Source organism: Castor canadensis, chromosome 4, assembly GCF_047511655.1.
Source record: "Castor canadensis chromosome 4, mCasCan1.hap1v2, whole genome shotgun sequence".
Classification (NCBI taxonomy): Eukaryota; Metazoa; Chordata; class Mammalia; order Rodentia; family Castoridae; genus Castor; species Castor canadensis.
The window spans coordinates 184,922,621-184,938,137 of NC_133389.1; the positions used below are offsets into that span (position 1 = coordinate 184,922,621).

Genomic DNA, 15,517 nt, shown 5'->3' on the forward strand with positions numbered 1-15,517 from the left:
AGTTGCTGGGTTCCTATTTCCAAATCCATCCTGCTCTCACCTGGGGACAACACACAGACTGGCTGCTGTCCCTGTCCTGTGCCGCCAGAGATGGGTTTCTGGCCATGGCCATGAGAAAGTGGAGGCAGTAAAGTGGTTCTAACTGTGCTTTTCACTTTCTGCTCTGCCAGGGCCTTTATCTCTGTGTCCCTACAGCCCCTGCCACATGAAGACCCCTGTGGGTTTTCAAGTAGGCGAAAGCTGCTGTGAGAGAGCCCCAGGGAGTCCCTCCCAGGGTCACCTGTGTGTGTGTGTGTGTGTGAGGTGTGAGAGAGAGAGAGAGAGAGACAGAGAGAGAGAGAGAGAGAGGGAGAGATGGGGGTAGGAGGGTTTGCACTCATAGACTTCCAGAACTTGCTCTGGGTTCAGATCAGAAATGGGCAGCTGGCTTCCACGTCTCCAGTTGCACCCCCTGGGAAGTGTCACACTTTCCCCTCCTCCATCTGCAGCTTGGGAAGGAAGGTACTGAGTTCACCTATCAGAACCACCTTCTGCACCTACCAGCCCCCAGCCGAGCCCCAGTTCTTGGGCCAAGGGAGCCCCTGCACACCTCTGTTCCTCAGGTATAGACTGGCCCCTGCTCCAGGCAGGGAAGACTGGTGAGGAGACTCATGCAAGCCCTGCCCAAGGAGCCAGTCCTGCTGGTGGGCAGGAGTCACAGCCTTCCTGCCCAGCCAATTGCTGGCTCAGGCTGCTGCCAAAGCAGGGCGCTGATGAATGGGAGAGGGCCAGTGCCCCTTGGAGTCTAGGCTTGGTGGGAACCTGCCCTCCCCCCTCCACTGTGCCTGTGCTGAGGTGCCATTGTCCAGATGCCCTTCCAGGACTTCTGACACCTCCCACCTTGACAATCTGAAAGGACTATGCCCCATCTGGAAGGTGCAGGGGTTGGGACACCCCTGACCTGGACTGCCATTCTCCCACTTCACACTCCCACTCCCATCCCCCATCCGGTTTCACAGATGGGGACAAGGGCTTCAGGACGGCCAGGAACACATCGCAGTGCGCTGGTGGCATACTGGAGACCGCACCCAAGTTCTTTTAGAAGGGAGTCCTGCTCTGACCTAAAAAGGGATTTAAGGAAGCCTGTTACCCCAGGTGGGGGCTGTCCCCCACACAGCCGCATGGGGGTGGGAAGGCAGTGATGCAGGCTGGCTGTTCCCACTGGCTCTCTCACGCGGACCCCTTCCGAAACATGTTCTGGCTGCAAAGACTGCAGGAAGGGGCTGGGATCTCCCTGCGGTCTTTAGAGCAGGTTGAGCTGAGGACGCCACTTTGGTCTGGAGAAAGGGACATGGCCCTGTTCAACCGTGAGTCTAGGTTCTTTGGGGAAACTGACGTCTAGCCCTGGTGCCCCTTCCCACCATCTGAGGATCTCCAGGATGCTGCCCAGAAGTCTCCCGAATCGGGTGGGATGGGAAGGTTCACGCTGAAGAAGGCGACCCGCCCAGGCTGCAGGGCCACTGGTGGCGGCGTGGACCAAGCCCCGAGGGGCTGGGGACGCAGGGCGGGACGCCGGGGCCAAACTCTAGCGATGCCCGGTGGAGTCAGACTGGGTCGGAAGCTGCGGGTCCCGCAGGCCTGCGCCAGCAGAGCCCCCCGCCCTCCTCCCGCCGTTTCCGCGGGGGCGGGGCTGCCCTCACCGCCGTCTCCCCCTCCCCGCACGCAGCGGGTGGGGGGCGGGAAGGGGGGGAGGGGGGCCGGACGCCGGGGATGCGCCCCTCCCCCATGCGCCCCGACCCCCTCCCCGCGCCCCTTCCCCCCACGCCCACCCACGCGCCCCTCCCCGCGCCCCTCCCGCTCCGGCTGGGCTGCGGCCCATCGCAGGCACTGAGCCACAGCTGGAACCCATTACGCCCCCAGCGCCTCTCGGGACGTCTCGGCTAATAAGTGACCCTCTGTAAACGTTAGGAATGAGTCAAGTTTGTGCTGCGCGCTGCTTTCCCGTTAGCGGGTGGCGCCTCCGATGCCCGGGGGAGCGGGGAGGCAGGGTCCTTCCGGCCTGGGAGGGAGCCGTGGGGTGGAGCCGGCTTGGTGTCTCTAATCCAGGGCCTGGGATGCTGCTGGTACTTCACCAGGCCTCAGTTTCTCCCTGTGCATAACTAGGGGCTTAGGGCAGACAATGGCTGGGACCCTTTCAACCCGTCTTTCCTCCTACGAAGGCAGGAGAGGCTTTGGTGGTCTTGGCACCTGGGTCCTGGCTTGGTCCTGAAGGGACAGCAGGCAGGGCCCTGCCCCTGGCCTATGGGCTGCTGTTCCCAAGAAAAAGACTATATTCTCTTCCACCCAGAGCAGGACTGAGGGTCTTCTGGGGGTAATGTGGAGAGAGAGCTTCCCCAAGACCATCCAGGGGATGGAAACACAAAGGTCCTCACTGGAAACTAGCCGCCCTTCACAGGGTTGTTGGGGGTCCGAACAGGACCTCTCCAGGTGCCGGGCTGGGCGTTAGGGTGACTCTAGCAAGGAGAAGGGTCAGTATATTGAAGGGAGTCCAGATGAAGGAGGCAGCCTGGATCCAGGGGAGCATTCAGGACAGGAATCTCGGGATTCACCTGATGGAAAGAGTGGACATGTGGGGCAGCAGGGTGCACCCAGAAAGTCTGCCCCACAATCCCAGGCCTAATGGTCAGACCAGGGGGAGTCTGAACTGGAGAGGGTCTTCAGGGAGGACTGGGAGAAGATGGGAGGAGACTGCCAGGTGGTCACCCACCAGGGCCTTAGGTGGGAGGGGAGTTCAGGGAGTCCCAGTGTAGAGGACCACAGGGAGAGGGTTCTTCCAGAACCCTGACTTGGGAGCCAGAGGAGTGTCTGGGATAAGAAAGCTGACAGGACTGTGACTGCTGCCCTGGGAGTAGATGTCATCTCCTCGGGGCCTTTGGTAAGCTTTGGTCACTGCTGAGTCTTTAACTCACTGCTTAAACTCAGATGACCTTAATGTGGCAGGGCAGGTGGCCTCTGTGGGCTGTCCTAACACCTCATCATCTTGTGTTGTCTGGCTTTCCCCTGTCTGGAAGTTTCTTGCTGGAGTGGAATAAACCAGCCCTCAGGAACTGACAAGAAGGCCCTTGCCACAGGCCCACACCCTCCCCCAGTTACGCCTCTTCCAGCAAAATACTGCTGAGAACTCAAGACCCCCGCAAGACCCATCTCTGGGTACCCAGTGTTACAAATAGCTGGTGGGTGGTTCTTTTGCTCTATCCAGACAGAAATGTGGATAGGCAAGAAGCAGCTCCTTTAGTGTTGCAACACGAGTTCCACGGGCTCAGACCCAGAAGTTCTGAGAACTAGAGGCTTCTGGCTCCATGCTTTCAGACGCGGAGCTCTTGTGGCAGAGGTGTATTGCTCTGGGCTGAGAGTGTCAACCTCCAACATCCAGTGTTATGGTGACTTGACTCTAAACCAACCAGGGCTTAGACTCCCACAGCCTAGATTCCCGCCTTCTGCTCCTCGCAACCTCTTGTCCTCTGTAGTCTAGCTTCTCTGTGCCTTGGCTTCTTGCAGTGTCTGCCTTCAGTCACTCTCTGGAGCTGTGCCTTCCCTGCCCCATTAGTCTCAGATCTCAGAACTCTGAGTATTGGGGCCCTTACCTCACTGCCTCCTGGAGACCCTCAGCAGCCAGTGACTCCAGGACTCTTCATCCACCTCCCTGTTGCCCCAGACCTTTACTGCTTTTAATACAAGCAGCCCAGCCTGCTTTACTTGTGATAAACACCACAAGTATAAACAAAAAGACTGTCGGGGACAAGCCTTTTATTGGGTCTAATGACACCAGGGTACAGCTCAGAGGAGGGTGTCCGAGGGAACCAGAAGAGAGTGGCATGCCTGCTGCTTATGCAGCTAGAAAAGGGGTATGACATGCCTGTGAGTCACTTTACTACACTAATCACAAGCTTTCTGTTGAGTCACTGGAGCAAGGTTCCCCCACCACCACCACCTGCAGGTGAATAGAGTCGAGGGAGACTTGTTTTGCCCAGAGTGAAGTTGTCCAAAACCACAGTGGGTGCAGGTTATCTGAAAAGGTTGTGGCTGGAGCAAGGCCTCCAGAAGCAGGCATTGTGGCTGCTCCTTGCAGGTGGAGTGTAGCTTCTTAAGGTGTCTTCAAAGCAGCTGGACTGCCATGATTGACAGCCCAGTGGGTCACCAAGAAAAGGGTGGCTCGGTTGACAGCATCTGGCTCAAGGCAGCCAGGCACAAGGGAAGTCTGACAGCTGTCAATCAAAAGGTCGAAGGAAAGTGAGCATTCCAGAGTGCTTGCAGTAAAGACCTACCATTGACGTTAGCATTCTTCACGATATCCAACAAGGCTCAACTCCTAGCCAAATTCTCTTAGGGAGAGTTGGGGCCCTTTGATCTGTCTCATGTGAATCCTGGGATTTTGTGCTCACATTGGGCCTGTATGGGCCTCTTCTCTAGCAGCTTAACTGTTCAGGAACTTCCAGGAAGGAGGCCTACTCTCTGCCTGTCCACAGCAGCCCTTAAGGGTAGTCTGAGAGAAAGACATCCCAGACTTGTTCCCAGAACCTGCACAGTGGGTACAGAGGACTCTGCTGGCACTCCTGGCCCTCAGATCCCACATCCATGTGATCCAGGACCTTCCCTGACTCCCCCAGGGCCCAGCACATCCCTTCTGATGGATGGGGCCATCAGAAAGGGAGGTAATCAGGGCCAGGCAGGGTGGTACATGTTTGTAATCCCAGCTACTCAGGAGGCAGAGATCAGGAGGAGCACAGTCAAGGCCAACCAGAGCAAAAAGTTAGTGAGACCCTACCTCAACAAACGAGCTGGGCATGGTGGTTTGTGCCTGTCATCCAGCTACATGGGACACATAGGTAAGAGGACTGTAGTCCCAGGCTGACCCTGGGGAAAAATATGAGAACTTATCTGAAAAATAACTAAAGCATAAAAGGGCTGGCAGTATGGCTCAGGTGGTAGAGCACCTGCCTAGCAAGTGCAAAGCCGTGAGTTCAAACCCCAGTACCACCAAAAACGGGAAGAGACTGCTCAGTCTTTCTACTTGTAGTCAGCCCTTCATCACACCAGGCCTGTGACTACGAGTGGGGTGTAGGTACTTCTCCATTCCCCACTGAGAAGACAAGCTGTGGGCCCACCTGCCCCCCATGGGCCAGGACAGAAGTCAAGCAAAGGCACCAGCTCCTGCATCCCATAGAGGATGGCGTGATGACTTGGCCCAGCACTCAGGCCCAGCTTACCCAGAGACAAGCTGGTGCTGACATCAGCTAGAAGTTTCCCCAGACACATCCCTTCTCCCCAGTTCCTTGTCACTATCCAGAGCAGTGCCAGGAGCAGGCGCAATCCCATTTTACAGCTGGGGAAACTAAGGCACGTACCTTGGGCGGCTAACCTAGCCTCACCCCGTCCTCTCCAGGGCACTTTGCTGCCTTGGGGTGACCTTGTAGTGGCCTCTACTGACTTTGGTGGGCTCATATGGGGTACCTGGCAGCTGTCCAGGACCTGCCAACACCAGGGGCCTTGGGGTGTTTTTCAGAGGTTGGAGGACACCATCCTGGGCCCTAAGGCCACCAGGGAAGATCGGGCACTGACTGTGCACGGGGAAGGCCCACAGGCTTCGCCCACTCCCGTGCCTGCCCGAATCCGTGAGATTGTAGCCAGCAGCCTGGGCGAGGAGCATCTCCAAGGTGAGGAAGCCAGGGGTGTTGCACAGGCACCATGGAGCCTCAGAGCAGCAAACTGTGGTCTAGCGTGGGAGCCACATCACCTGTTTCTGTCCAGCAGTCTGGGCCCCTTCTAGCCTGCTGTCTTTCCATCCACACCTCCCACAGAGTCATCTTCAGGAGGTGGGGTGGACACCCACCAGGTGCTCAGTACTGGAGCAGGGAGATGACCTCTTTGTGACACATTTGTGACACCAGCACCTTAATTTCATCTGTCCTCTTGTTTCACTAAACGAAAATCCTAAAGGTTAACACTCAGAAAGCCCTAACCACCCCATCATGCCCTGAGCTTTGCCTACACCCCTCACACAGCCCCTGGCACACAGCCTCCTACTTGTCACACTGCAGTTGAGGAGCAGGCACCCAGGGTCTGGTCCCTGCACTGAGGCCACATGGCAGTTAGGCTGCCCAGCCCTGATGTGAGCTTGTGACTCCCTCATGCACTGCCCTCCTGCATGTGTAACGAGGGTCTGTCCGTTCCGTCTTCTAAAGGATGCAGGCGGCCCACTGTGTGTGGCAAGGACAGACAAATGCCATTGTGTATTTAGAAGAGCAGTTTCTTACTTGAGGATGAGGTCCTGCAATCTGAGGCAGTCCGTCTCACTGTGGCACACTCACGATGGGTGGCACCCAGCATCCAGGCTGCCTCCCACACCTTTAATTACTTGGTTAGGACTTGGCCTGGGCATGAGTCTGAGAGGGAGCTAAAGATGTGGACAAAAGGCAAGGAGGTGGCAGGGCGCCTGACGACAGGAGAGAAAAAGATGGGAACGTATGGGGTGGTATGGACAGGCCCTGGCCTAGCCCCACCGGCTGACCTGTATGCTGTGCTTGCAGGAGTGCAGGAGCCACCAGCCACCACAACCCACGTGCAGGAGGAAAGTGAGCTCTTACAGGAGGAGCTGGCCCGGCTGGAGGACCTGCTGGCCCAGGCAGGCGTTGAGCGGGAGGAGCTGGCCAGCAGGTACCGCATGGTCAGTGAGCGGGTGAGTGTGCAGTTGGTGCCCGGCAGGCCAGCAGGCTCAGCCTGGCCCTCGTGAGGGATCACTCACTGGGACTGGCAGGTCATACCTGTGGGGCCATCAGAAAGTCTCAGGACCCAGGAGGACAACATATCAGCCATGGCACATCTGCACCCTGGGCAGCAGATGGGGAAACTGAGGCCAAAGGTGAGCAAGCAAAGCAGGACTGGTGCTCCCCAAAGCGCATGTCTCTCACCTGATCCAGGAGCCCCGTAGAGTTGGTCTGGTCAGTCTTGACCCTTTGGTTCCAGTGCCTCACCCAGCGTCAGCACAAAACTTGCTCCTGAAGAGAGGAAGAAGCCAGGGAAGGAGTGGTCCCACCCCGCTAGACAGAGCCTGCAGGAAAATGGCTCTGCCCTGGCCCCAGCCCTCCCTACTACCTGGCTGAATGGCCAGGCCTCTCAGACCTCAGGGGACAGGAGGAGTGAGGGGCTGGGGCTCAGTGCCCTCCAGGTGAGCTGCAGCCACAGTGAGGGATTATTCAGTGATACTCTGGGCTGGGCCTTTCCGGCCTAGGCAGGGAGACTGAGGCAGAAAGGTGAAGATTCATGCTAGGCGAAATCCTCTTTCCTGTGCCAGCCACTCTGAGGTATGAGGACCTCTGAGGGAGAACCAGAACTACGTGTGGCACAGGTGCAGGGTGAGGAGGTCACACTGTAGGTGGCTCAGCACCCCGGTGCCTGCCTCCCTGCCACCCGCCCCCCCTCCATCCTTGTCCATGCTTTTCTCTGAGCCCTGTCTGAGCTCTCCTTGGCAGGATGGGAAGAGACTCAGTTGGACCAGTGCTCACTCAGGCCGCACCACCATGGCTGGGCTCAAACCTGAACCAGATCTGCATTTTCTCTAGCCTGTGACCAGGGACCCACCCAAAATGTTTGTGGGCCTGGCAGACCTGGCCTACTTGAGCTATCCCAGAAGGTTTCCCAATACAAGCGGCCACAGCAGCTGTGGGTCACCCTCCCCTTACCTCCCCCTTTCATCATGCTGACCCCAGTTGGGAAACGCCTGTTCCCTCACCCTGGAGCTCCCCAGGGTAGGATGATGAGGAAGCCCTTATTCTGATCCAAGTCACGAAGGTCTGTGACCCCAGCCTGCCTGCTCTCCTGTGAGCTCCAGGCAGAGGTGGGCAGGCCTGGGGGCGGGGCTTCTTCCTAGCACAGGGCGGGAGATGTTGGGAACAGGCCAGAAGGAATAGAAGCCACAAAAGTTGCATGAGTCAGATCTGAACTCACAGTCTTACCAGGTGTGGGTGCCAGGAGCCCCCTCTTCACCCTGTTACCTTCAAGCACACAGGTGGGGGTCTTGGTAGCCTGCATGCCCCATTGTGGTTGTCTCCTTCCCTGACGACACTACAACCCCACTACAATTGGGGCCCTCACATCCTCTTTCTTATCCTGCTGGTGGCCTGTCTATACCCTGTGACTCCCTGGGCCCTGGGTTCAGGTCCCTTCCCCCAGTAATGGCTGTGTGGCCCTGGGCAATAGGCCTGGGTGTGACTTCTTAACTCATCCTGGGCCCAGATCTCCCTGTCACCCTAGGGCAGTGCCATGTTTGGCAGCCTGGTGGCTTGGGGACTATGTCAGATGGGTGTGTTCCCACCCTGTGTGGGTTCCTGTACTCTCTCCACCTAGGATGAAGGTGTAGCCTAGGAGGGGGTCCAGGCTGGAGGGAGCGCTAAGCTCATGTATCCTGGAAGGGGTGGCTCCAGAGCTTTCTTTGCCACCCTCCACCCTTCCCCTATGGGGCTGAAGAGAGATCTGAGGGCCCCTCCCCCAGCCCTATACCACCACCCAGCTAGCTAGCTGGCCAGGCCTGTCACGCCGTCTGGAGCATCAGGACCCTATCTGTTGGTGAAGGCCTCCAGAGCTCTACCTTCTCCTGGTCCTGCCTCATCCACACTATTCGCAGGCCCAAAGAGATCAGTGTATCAGCTCAGCCAGCCAGCTGGCTTCCCTTCCCCTCTCCTCTGTGGGCCACAGGGACCTGGCACAGGGATAAGGTGTGGACAGCCAGCTGTCTGGCTCAAATCCAACCTGACCCCAGCTCTAACCCCAGCCCCTGCTGTGGGCCTGGGAGGCCCTCTGTCCTGCCCCTGCCCAAAGTGGGCTTTGTGCCAGAGATCCCCACCCAGTGGACTCCCAGAGCCCAAGACCAGGAGGGCTGCCGTTTTTCTCCAGCTGCAGGCCAGGCTGCAGACCACCGAGGCTCGGCTGCGGAGATCAGAGCTGGAGCACAGTGTGAACCTGGAGGAGGTTCTTGGCCGCTTGGAGGCCTCAGAGCAAAGGTGAGGCTGGTGGGCAGCCTGGGAGCATGGCCATGGCTCCAGAGGCTACAGACCTCACCATGCCTTATAGCTATTGGCCAGCTCTTCCAGAAGTGGTTCTGAGTTACCTTTGCCTGTGCGAGTTGGCACAGGGAAGGGGACCAGGGAGGGAGCTTGGAAGGAGGGGCAGGCATTGCTGAGGCCACCGCTGCTCTCTCTCTTCTCGCATGGGACCCTCCGTCTCCCTCAATTTGATGTCCCTCAGGGTCAGGGCCGAGTGAGAAAGGAGTGAAAGATCAGACCTGGTTTCTCTGAGGGCTGCTGTGCAGCCTGCGTGGCAGATTGCACCCCACCCCATGTCACAAGCCAGGAGACTGCACAGGTGAAAGCTGAGGGCTTTCACTGCCACAGAGTGAGCAGGGCTCTGCTGGCCTCCCAAATGGCAGCCTCCCCATGCTCCACTGTCAGCCTCAATACAGGAGGAAAGGAAGAGAGAGACCCCACCCGCAAGTGAGAGCTGGCGTCAGAGCAGCCTCCAGTGTCCCCTGCCAACACTCCTCACCACACGCTCTCACGACCTGGAAAAGGGGGGGTGTCCATATCATGCCCTGGCTGACTAAGGAGGTTTTGTCCTCCCTCCTCCAAGGACATGGGGGCTTGGGCCTGTGGGCGACCTCCCCAGGCACAGAACTGCTGTAGGGGCTCCTTGGTCCCATCCTCCTGAGGGTGCCTCCCCAGGACCCTGATGCCTGCTCAGGCTGGTGTCCGTGCCGTTACTTACTGCTAACAGGTTGCCCAAACAGCCATAGCCCCAGTTGGCCCAGGCAACTCTGGGCTACCCTTTTCTGGCTTTCCTTAACACTCGAACCCCGGCTCCAGCCCTTTTGGCGTTGAGTCTTTCTGGTTTCAGCAGGCTCATGCTGGAAAGCATGTACCACACCCCAGCACCCCAGAACCCCACTTTTAGTCCAGCACCATAGTCAGTCCTAAGCCAGCATCCCCAGTGCTAACCCAGCCTTAACCCTGTGTCCCAGCACTAAGCCAGCCTCCCATCACTAACACAGCACCCCAAAAGTAACCTTGGCTCTCTTGTTAGTAGCCTCCGACCCTAAGCCATAGCGTCAGCACCCCAGCAGTCTCCCCAGAACTGCAGGCCCAAGCCTTTGGCTAGGTTCCAGAAGGGCAAGTCTTTCTGCAGGGTAGCTGGAGGGCTGGGTAGGTCCCTAGGCTCTGCAGGCTCCCACACCTGGGGAACACTGTTTGTGGACCACTTCCCGTGGATTGATTCATCCTGGGGAATCTGGAAAAGGCAGAAAGTGCTGAGAAGCAGTTTTTTAAAGTTTTGAGAGAAAACAATAGCCCAAGTGGAGGCTGGTGCCCAGGAGCATGGCTGCTGACCAGCTATGTCCTTGCAGTCCCCCTGAGAGCCTGGCTCTCAGAGGGGGCCCAGCCTATCCTATGGGGGGCAAGGGTCCCCACAATGCTGGAGAGGCTGGTAGCTCCTCCCACTGAGCCTCTGATCCCCTCAAAGCTCTTGTTCCTCTTGGGATAGAGGAGTGACCAGGGTTGTGGAAGAGCACAGGAGAGTGAGGAGGGAAAGCAGGAGTCTCAGGAAGGAGGGGGGCTGACCTGTGGGAGAGCCTCCCTCTTGTTCCGTGTGAGGCCCAGTGCTGCTTGGAGGCAGAGCTGGGGGCTGTGCACCTGAGCTGGGCTCCAGGGATTAAGAAGTCCATTCAAGCCCCTTGATTTTGGGGCCTAGGACTCCGAGTGCCCCTCCAGGGAGAAGCCATCCCCACCACATACAACTTGTGGGTTCTGTCCATCAGGAGCACGGGCCTTTCCCAGGTGAACACCCTCCTGCGAGAACAGCTGGAGCACATGAAGAAGGCCAATGACACACTGACCCAGGAGTTGGCCAGGACGACGGGCAGCATGTTCCAACTGCAGAGAGAGCTGGAGCTGAGGGAGGCACAACACTGGGCAGAGAGAGAGGTGTCCCCCCAACCCCATTCCTGCTGTCACTAATGTAGTGGTGACTGCTTGCTTTGATGCCTGTGGCTGATGATGGTGGGTGGGCAGCAGGGGCCAGGAGAGGGTAGGCCAGCTTCATGGGGTCCCTCCTGGAAATGAGGCCTCACCCTCCATTCGGCAGAAGTCTGTGTCATGAAGAACGCTTTGTCTCCTCTCTCCTTGAGGGAAAGAGGACAAGACCCTAAGAATGAGGGTGCAGGGCCAGGTCCCAGCTCTAGTGTGAACCACTCTCTTCCTGCAGGCCTGGCGGCAGAGAGCTACCCTCAAAGGACCTGGGACTCTTGGTGCCTGGACCAGGGCCACCAGGGGCCTTACAGCCTTGCCCACTAGCAAGTTAGGGTCAGGATATAGTGCTCCAGCCATCAGGCCCTGCAGGAGGGATACCTCAAGGTGCAGTGCTCTGTCACTGGATGTGGGCCCTTCTAAGAAGGGGTGACCTTGGTGAGGTGACTTTCTGCAGTCCTTGAAAGGGCTGAGGTGTCCCCACCAGCCCTCCATCATAGAGGACTGGACATACAGCCCAGAATCCACTGCATGTACCATTGGCAAGATTTCTCCCCTGAAGCCACCTGGAAGATGCGCTGCCTCAGGTGGAGATGAAAGCCTGAAGTGGACACCTTGCCGGAGCCTCAAGTTGGCCTCCCACAGATGTGCCCTCAAACAAACACATCTCAACATCTCAAAGAGGCCAGCACTCTCTTTCCCATATGAGGTCAGGCAGAAATGGCAGTCACGGGGTCACCCTGGGACCACTGCCAAAGCCCCATACTTGTCGTTCCTGCCAGCATCTTCAGCAGACGCTCCTGCCATTCCCTGGGTTAGGAAAGGAGGGTATCAGATGAGCCACCTAACGCATGAGGGGCCACACTGCCTCAAAGGGTGTCACCAAGAGAGCCATTGTGTCATCCAGGGAGATCTCTGATGGCAGAACCTGAGCGTGAGGTGGCTGAAACAGATCACACCCTGTTGCCCAGTCCACATCTTGCAGCTGGGCTGGTCCCATGGTAAACTCAGGAGTGGTTTCCACCAGAACAAATGCCCTGGAAGGAGAGTCTGAACTGAACATGGCATTCGCGTACCAGGGTCCCCATCTCCTCTGTCCCTGGAGGTTTTTCTCCCTGGCTGGCAGCGCTTGCTCTCAGCCCTGCGAAGGGTTTTTCCTCTGTCTCCTGGCTTCCGGACAAACTGCCTCCATGAACTCCGATGGCACACAGAGGCCATAGCCTTCTGGTTTTGGCTGCTTCTATGGTCTCAGCTCCGGCTTTGGTGTGCTGGTGCTTTTCTGTGATGCATCTGTGTGTGGTTTCTTTTGGTTTATCCTGCTCAACCAGCTTCTGAGGTTCTCGTTATATTTGCAAAGGAAGCATTAATTCTTTAAATATCACCTGAGTTCCTCATCTGTCTCCTCACTTAACTTCAGCGAGGCATCTGTGAGCCTTTCTTATACCATCTTGTGTGGTTTTAACCATTCAGAGTTGCTTTCCTTTTATCACCCTGGGTGATGCTAGATAATTTCTTCAAACCTACCTTTCTACTCACCAATGTTCTCTTCTGGAATCTGATCTCTCTTAAATCTGCCCACTTGGCTTAAATTCTAGATACTGTATTTTTCATCTTTAGGAGAGTTGGCTGATTCTTTTCCAAATATCTTACTCTCGTCTCACATTTCCAAGCCTCTCACTTACTGGTTGGTGCACGCTGAAAGCAGTTTTCTTGTGGTCTGTGTCTCATGCTGCAAAGTCTGCCATCTTCTGAGGTCTGATTCAGTTGTTTCTGCCGGCTCCTGATCATGGTGTTCTGCCTTCTTGTGCCTTTGGTGACTTTTTTTTTTTTTTAAATTGAGAGCTGCTTATTTTCTGCAGAACTTTGTGAAAATTCTTTGAAACATGGGGTGAAACAATTTTCTTTTTTCTTTTTCTTTTTCTTTTTTCGCTGTACTGGGGCTTGAACTCAGGGCCTACACCTTGAGCCACTCCACTAGCCCTTTTTTGTGGTGGGTTTTTTTGAAATAGTGTCTCATGAATTATTTGCCTGAGCTGACTTTGAACGGCAATCCTCCTGATCTCTGCCCCCTGAGTAGCTAGGATTACAGGCATGAGCCACCAGCACCCGGCCAGAAAGGATTTTCATTTGCTTCTGATGGGTGCCTTGAGGCTCCAACAGCCTTCAAGCCACATTGAAGTCACTTTTCACCTTAAGTGTCTTTTAAAACACCAGGTAATGTGCATTCAGGCTGTACCTATGTGAGGTCTAACTTGTGGCTCCAAATCCATTGGGAAATTTTTTCCTGTGTTCAATTCCAACACACTAGACAAGCAGTCTTCTCCTGCAAGACGTGCTTGTGTGCATGAGTGTACTTCATGTGATGTGTGTATGGCGTGTCTGTGCATGTGTGAGCATGTGAGAAAGTATGTTGTGTGTGCAAGCTCCCCTCCAGCCCCCTGGAGCTGACTCCACCTAGAAGAGTGGCAGGGGATGGGGAGAGCCCTGACCTGAAGTGGACACAGGCCTCTTGCTCCTCAGACCCAGCGGATGAGCCTGAGGGAGCCCCGGATCTTCCTCTTGCTGTGGAGACAAGCCACAGCCCTACAAGCACACCTGGCAGAGCTGCGGGCAGTCACTGAGAGGTGAGCACCAGAGCCCATGTGAACAGTGTCTGAGTCATTGGGACGAGGCCCTTCCCACAGGGGCACAGCGCTGGGGCTGGCCTGTGGGAGGTGGCCAGTGAGGGAGGACAAATGGGTGGAGTGGGAGAGGGATGTGGGGCGATGCGCATAACACTGGAGCATGCTGTGACATGGGCACCCACCTGCACGACGCTTCAAGCCCTTTCTGGGCGCCTCTTGCCAGTCTGTCTTGGACCCTGCCCAGTAGCAAGTGAGGTGCATAGCCTCCATTCACACACAAAGACAGAGGCTCGAAGGCCTGTATCTGGTTCAAGCCCAGCTCCTGCTCACCCATGCCCTACTATGTTCCTGTCATTCTGTGACATAGTGGGGGCTTCTCCTGAGGACGACCTGAGCAGATGTGACCTAATCCCCCCCTCTTCCAGCCTGGCTTGGAGACTCCTGAGCCCCCCACCAGGTGCTGGGGCTCAGCAATAATGCTGTTCCTTGTCTCTCAGGGGTCTTGCCGACATGCGAGCAGACACTGGCAGGACCGCCCGGCACCTGCACACAGCCTGCCTGAACCTCGCCACCAACCTGCAGCTGGCAGCCAACAGCACAGCCTGCAACCTGGAGAAGCGTCTTCGGGAACAGACTGGGGAGTTGCTACGGCTGCAGGGCCACTGGGATGCCGAAAAGGTGGCACTGAAGGCCAGGTGGGCCATGGCACAGGGGTGCACCCATGCCCCGTGCAGTCCAAGAACAGCCGCAGTTTCCCAGGTGCCTCCACATCACTTCTGTGCAGTGTTATGGTCCTGATTTTCGCTCAGCATCCTGACGTGAGGCTGCAGAGCTGAGCTGAGGTCAGACTGTGGGCCTTGAATGCTGAGCTCAGGATCGGTGCTTCTCTCCCAAGAGAGCAGGAGCCATGGAAGGCTCTATTGCAGGAAAGGTCTAAGATCAGGCCAGAAGCTGAGACCTACTCAGAGACATGGCCCTGGCAGCACAGGAAGGCCACACCACAGGGGTCAGAACAGAGCTACGGCATTCTCAGGGGGCCTCCTCCCTATCACACCCCTACTTCTCCCCAGACTCTCAGAGCAGACGCTGCTAGTGGAGAGACTCACAGAAGAAAACGAGCAGAGGGAAAGGACCATCACATCCCTCAAAATGGGCATCCAGAAACAGGTTTGCGGGGCTGGAGGGGGAGATTAACCAGTGCGTGGCATCTGTGCACCTGGCTGAGTCTCTGCCTACAGGAAACCCGGCACAGTGGAGGCCAGCTGGCAGTGGATGACCTGGGGGATGAGGTCACATCCTTGCGGCGCGTTCTGACCAGCATCACAGAGGTGTGGCCCCACCCTGCATCTATCCCACAGTACAGGCCGAGATGACCTGCAGGGACCATGGTTCCAACTGGCCCTGGAGATACTCTGGAATGTGCCCATTTAGTTATGGCCAGCACATTCTTCCCCTCTGTCCTTTTCTCTGCTCCCTGAAGGTGGCCCAGGCAGACCTCAAGTCCCCAGAGCTGGCGTGGAGCAGCAGCACTGAAGACAAGGAGACACAGAACCAACTAAGGAGCTCCCCACGTGCCATATCCCCACCCTGGGGGGCGTCCCTGTCCAGGGCCCTCTCCCCAGCCAGCCTGGATCCTGCTCTGTGGGTTGTGCAGGCAGCCATTGACAGGCGGCGACAACGGGAACAGGTAGGTAGCCACAGCCCACTGGCACCAGAGATAAAGCTTTGCCCCATATCTTGCCCAGCTGAGCTACTTGCCAGTCTTGCCTCTGAGCCCCACAGTCCTGGGAGGGGGCTCTGGTCTTAGGTCCTATCTGGGGGCATAGAGGAAACCTGGCTGACTTC

General features: G+C 57.0%; 1 protein-coding gene and 1 long non-coding RNA gene across 2 annotated transcripts in view; one reads left to right on the forward strand and one right to left on the reverse strand.

Annotated features, from left to right (window-relative positions):
* The window catches only part of Crocc2 (ciliary rootlet coiled-coil, rootletin family member 2), a 64,056-nt gene that overhangs the window by 6,560 nt on the left and 41,979 nt on the right, over positions 1–15,517 (forward strand). Inside the window, exons 2-10 of the mRNA XM_074072251.1 lie at positions 5,543–5,693; positions 6,567–6,715; positions 8,929–9,035; positions 10,841–11,006; positions 13,569–13,672; positions 14,170–14,367; positions 14,743–14,839; positions 14,911–15,000; positions 15,153–15,359. Coding sequence (XP_073928352.1) covers positions 5,543–5,693; positions 6,567–6,715; positions 8,929–9,035; positions 10,841–11,006; positions 13,569–13,672; positions 14,170–14,367; positions 14,743–14,839; positions 14,911–15,000; positions 15,153–15,359 — 1,269 coding nt within the window. The remainder of the gene's footprint in view (positions 1–5,542; positions 5,694–6,566; positions 6,716–8,928; positions 9,036–10,840; positions 11,007–13,568; positions 13,673–14,169; positions 14,368–14,742; positions 14,840–14,910; positions 15,001–15,152; positions 15,360–15,517) is intronic.
* LOC141422702 (uncharacterized) overlaps positions 3,529–15,517 on the reverse strand; it is a 53,968-nt gene continuing 41,979 nt past the window's right edge. The window contains exons 4-6 of the long non-coding RNA XR_012447453.1: positions 6,548–7,034; positions 4,805–4,893; positions 3,529–4,244 (exon numbers count right to left, since the gene is read on the reverse strand). This is a non-coding gene — a long non-coding RNA (uncharacterized lncRNA). The remainder of the gene's footprint in view (positions 4,245–4,804; positions 4,894–6,547; positions 7,035–15,517) is intronic.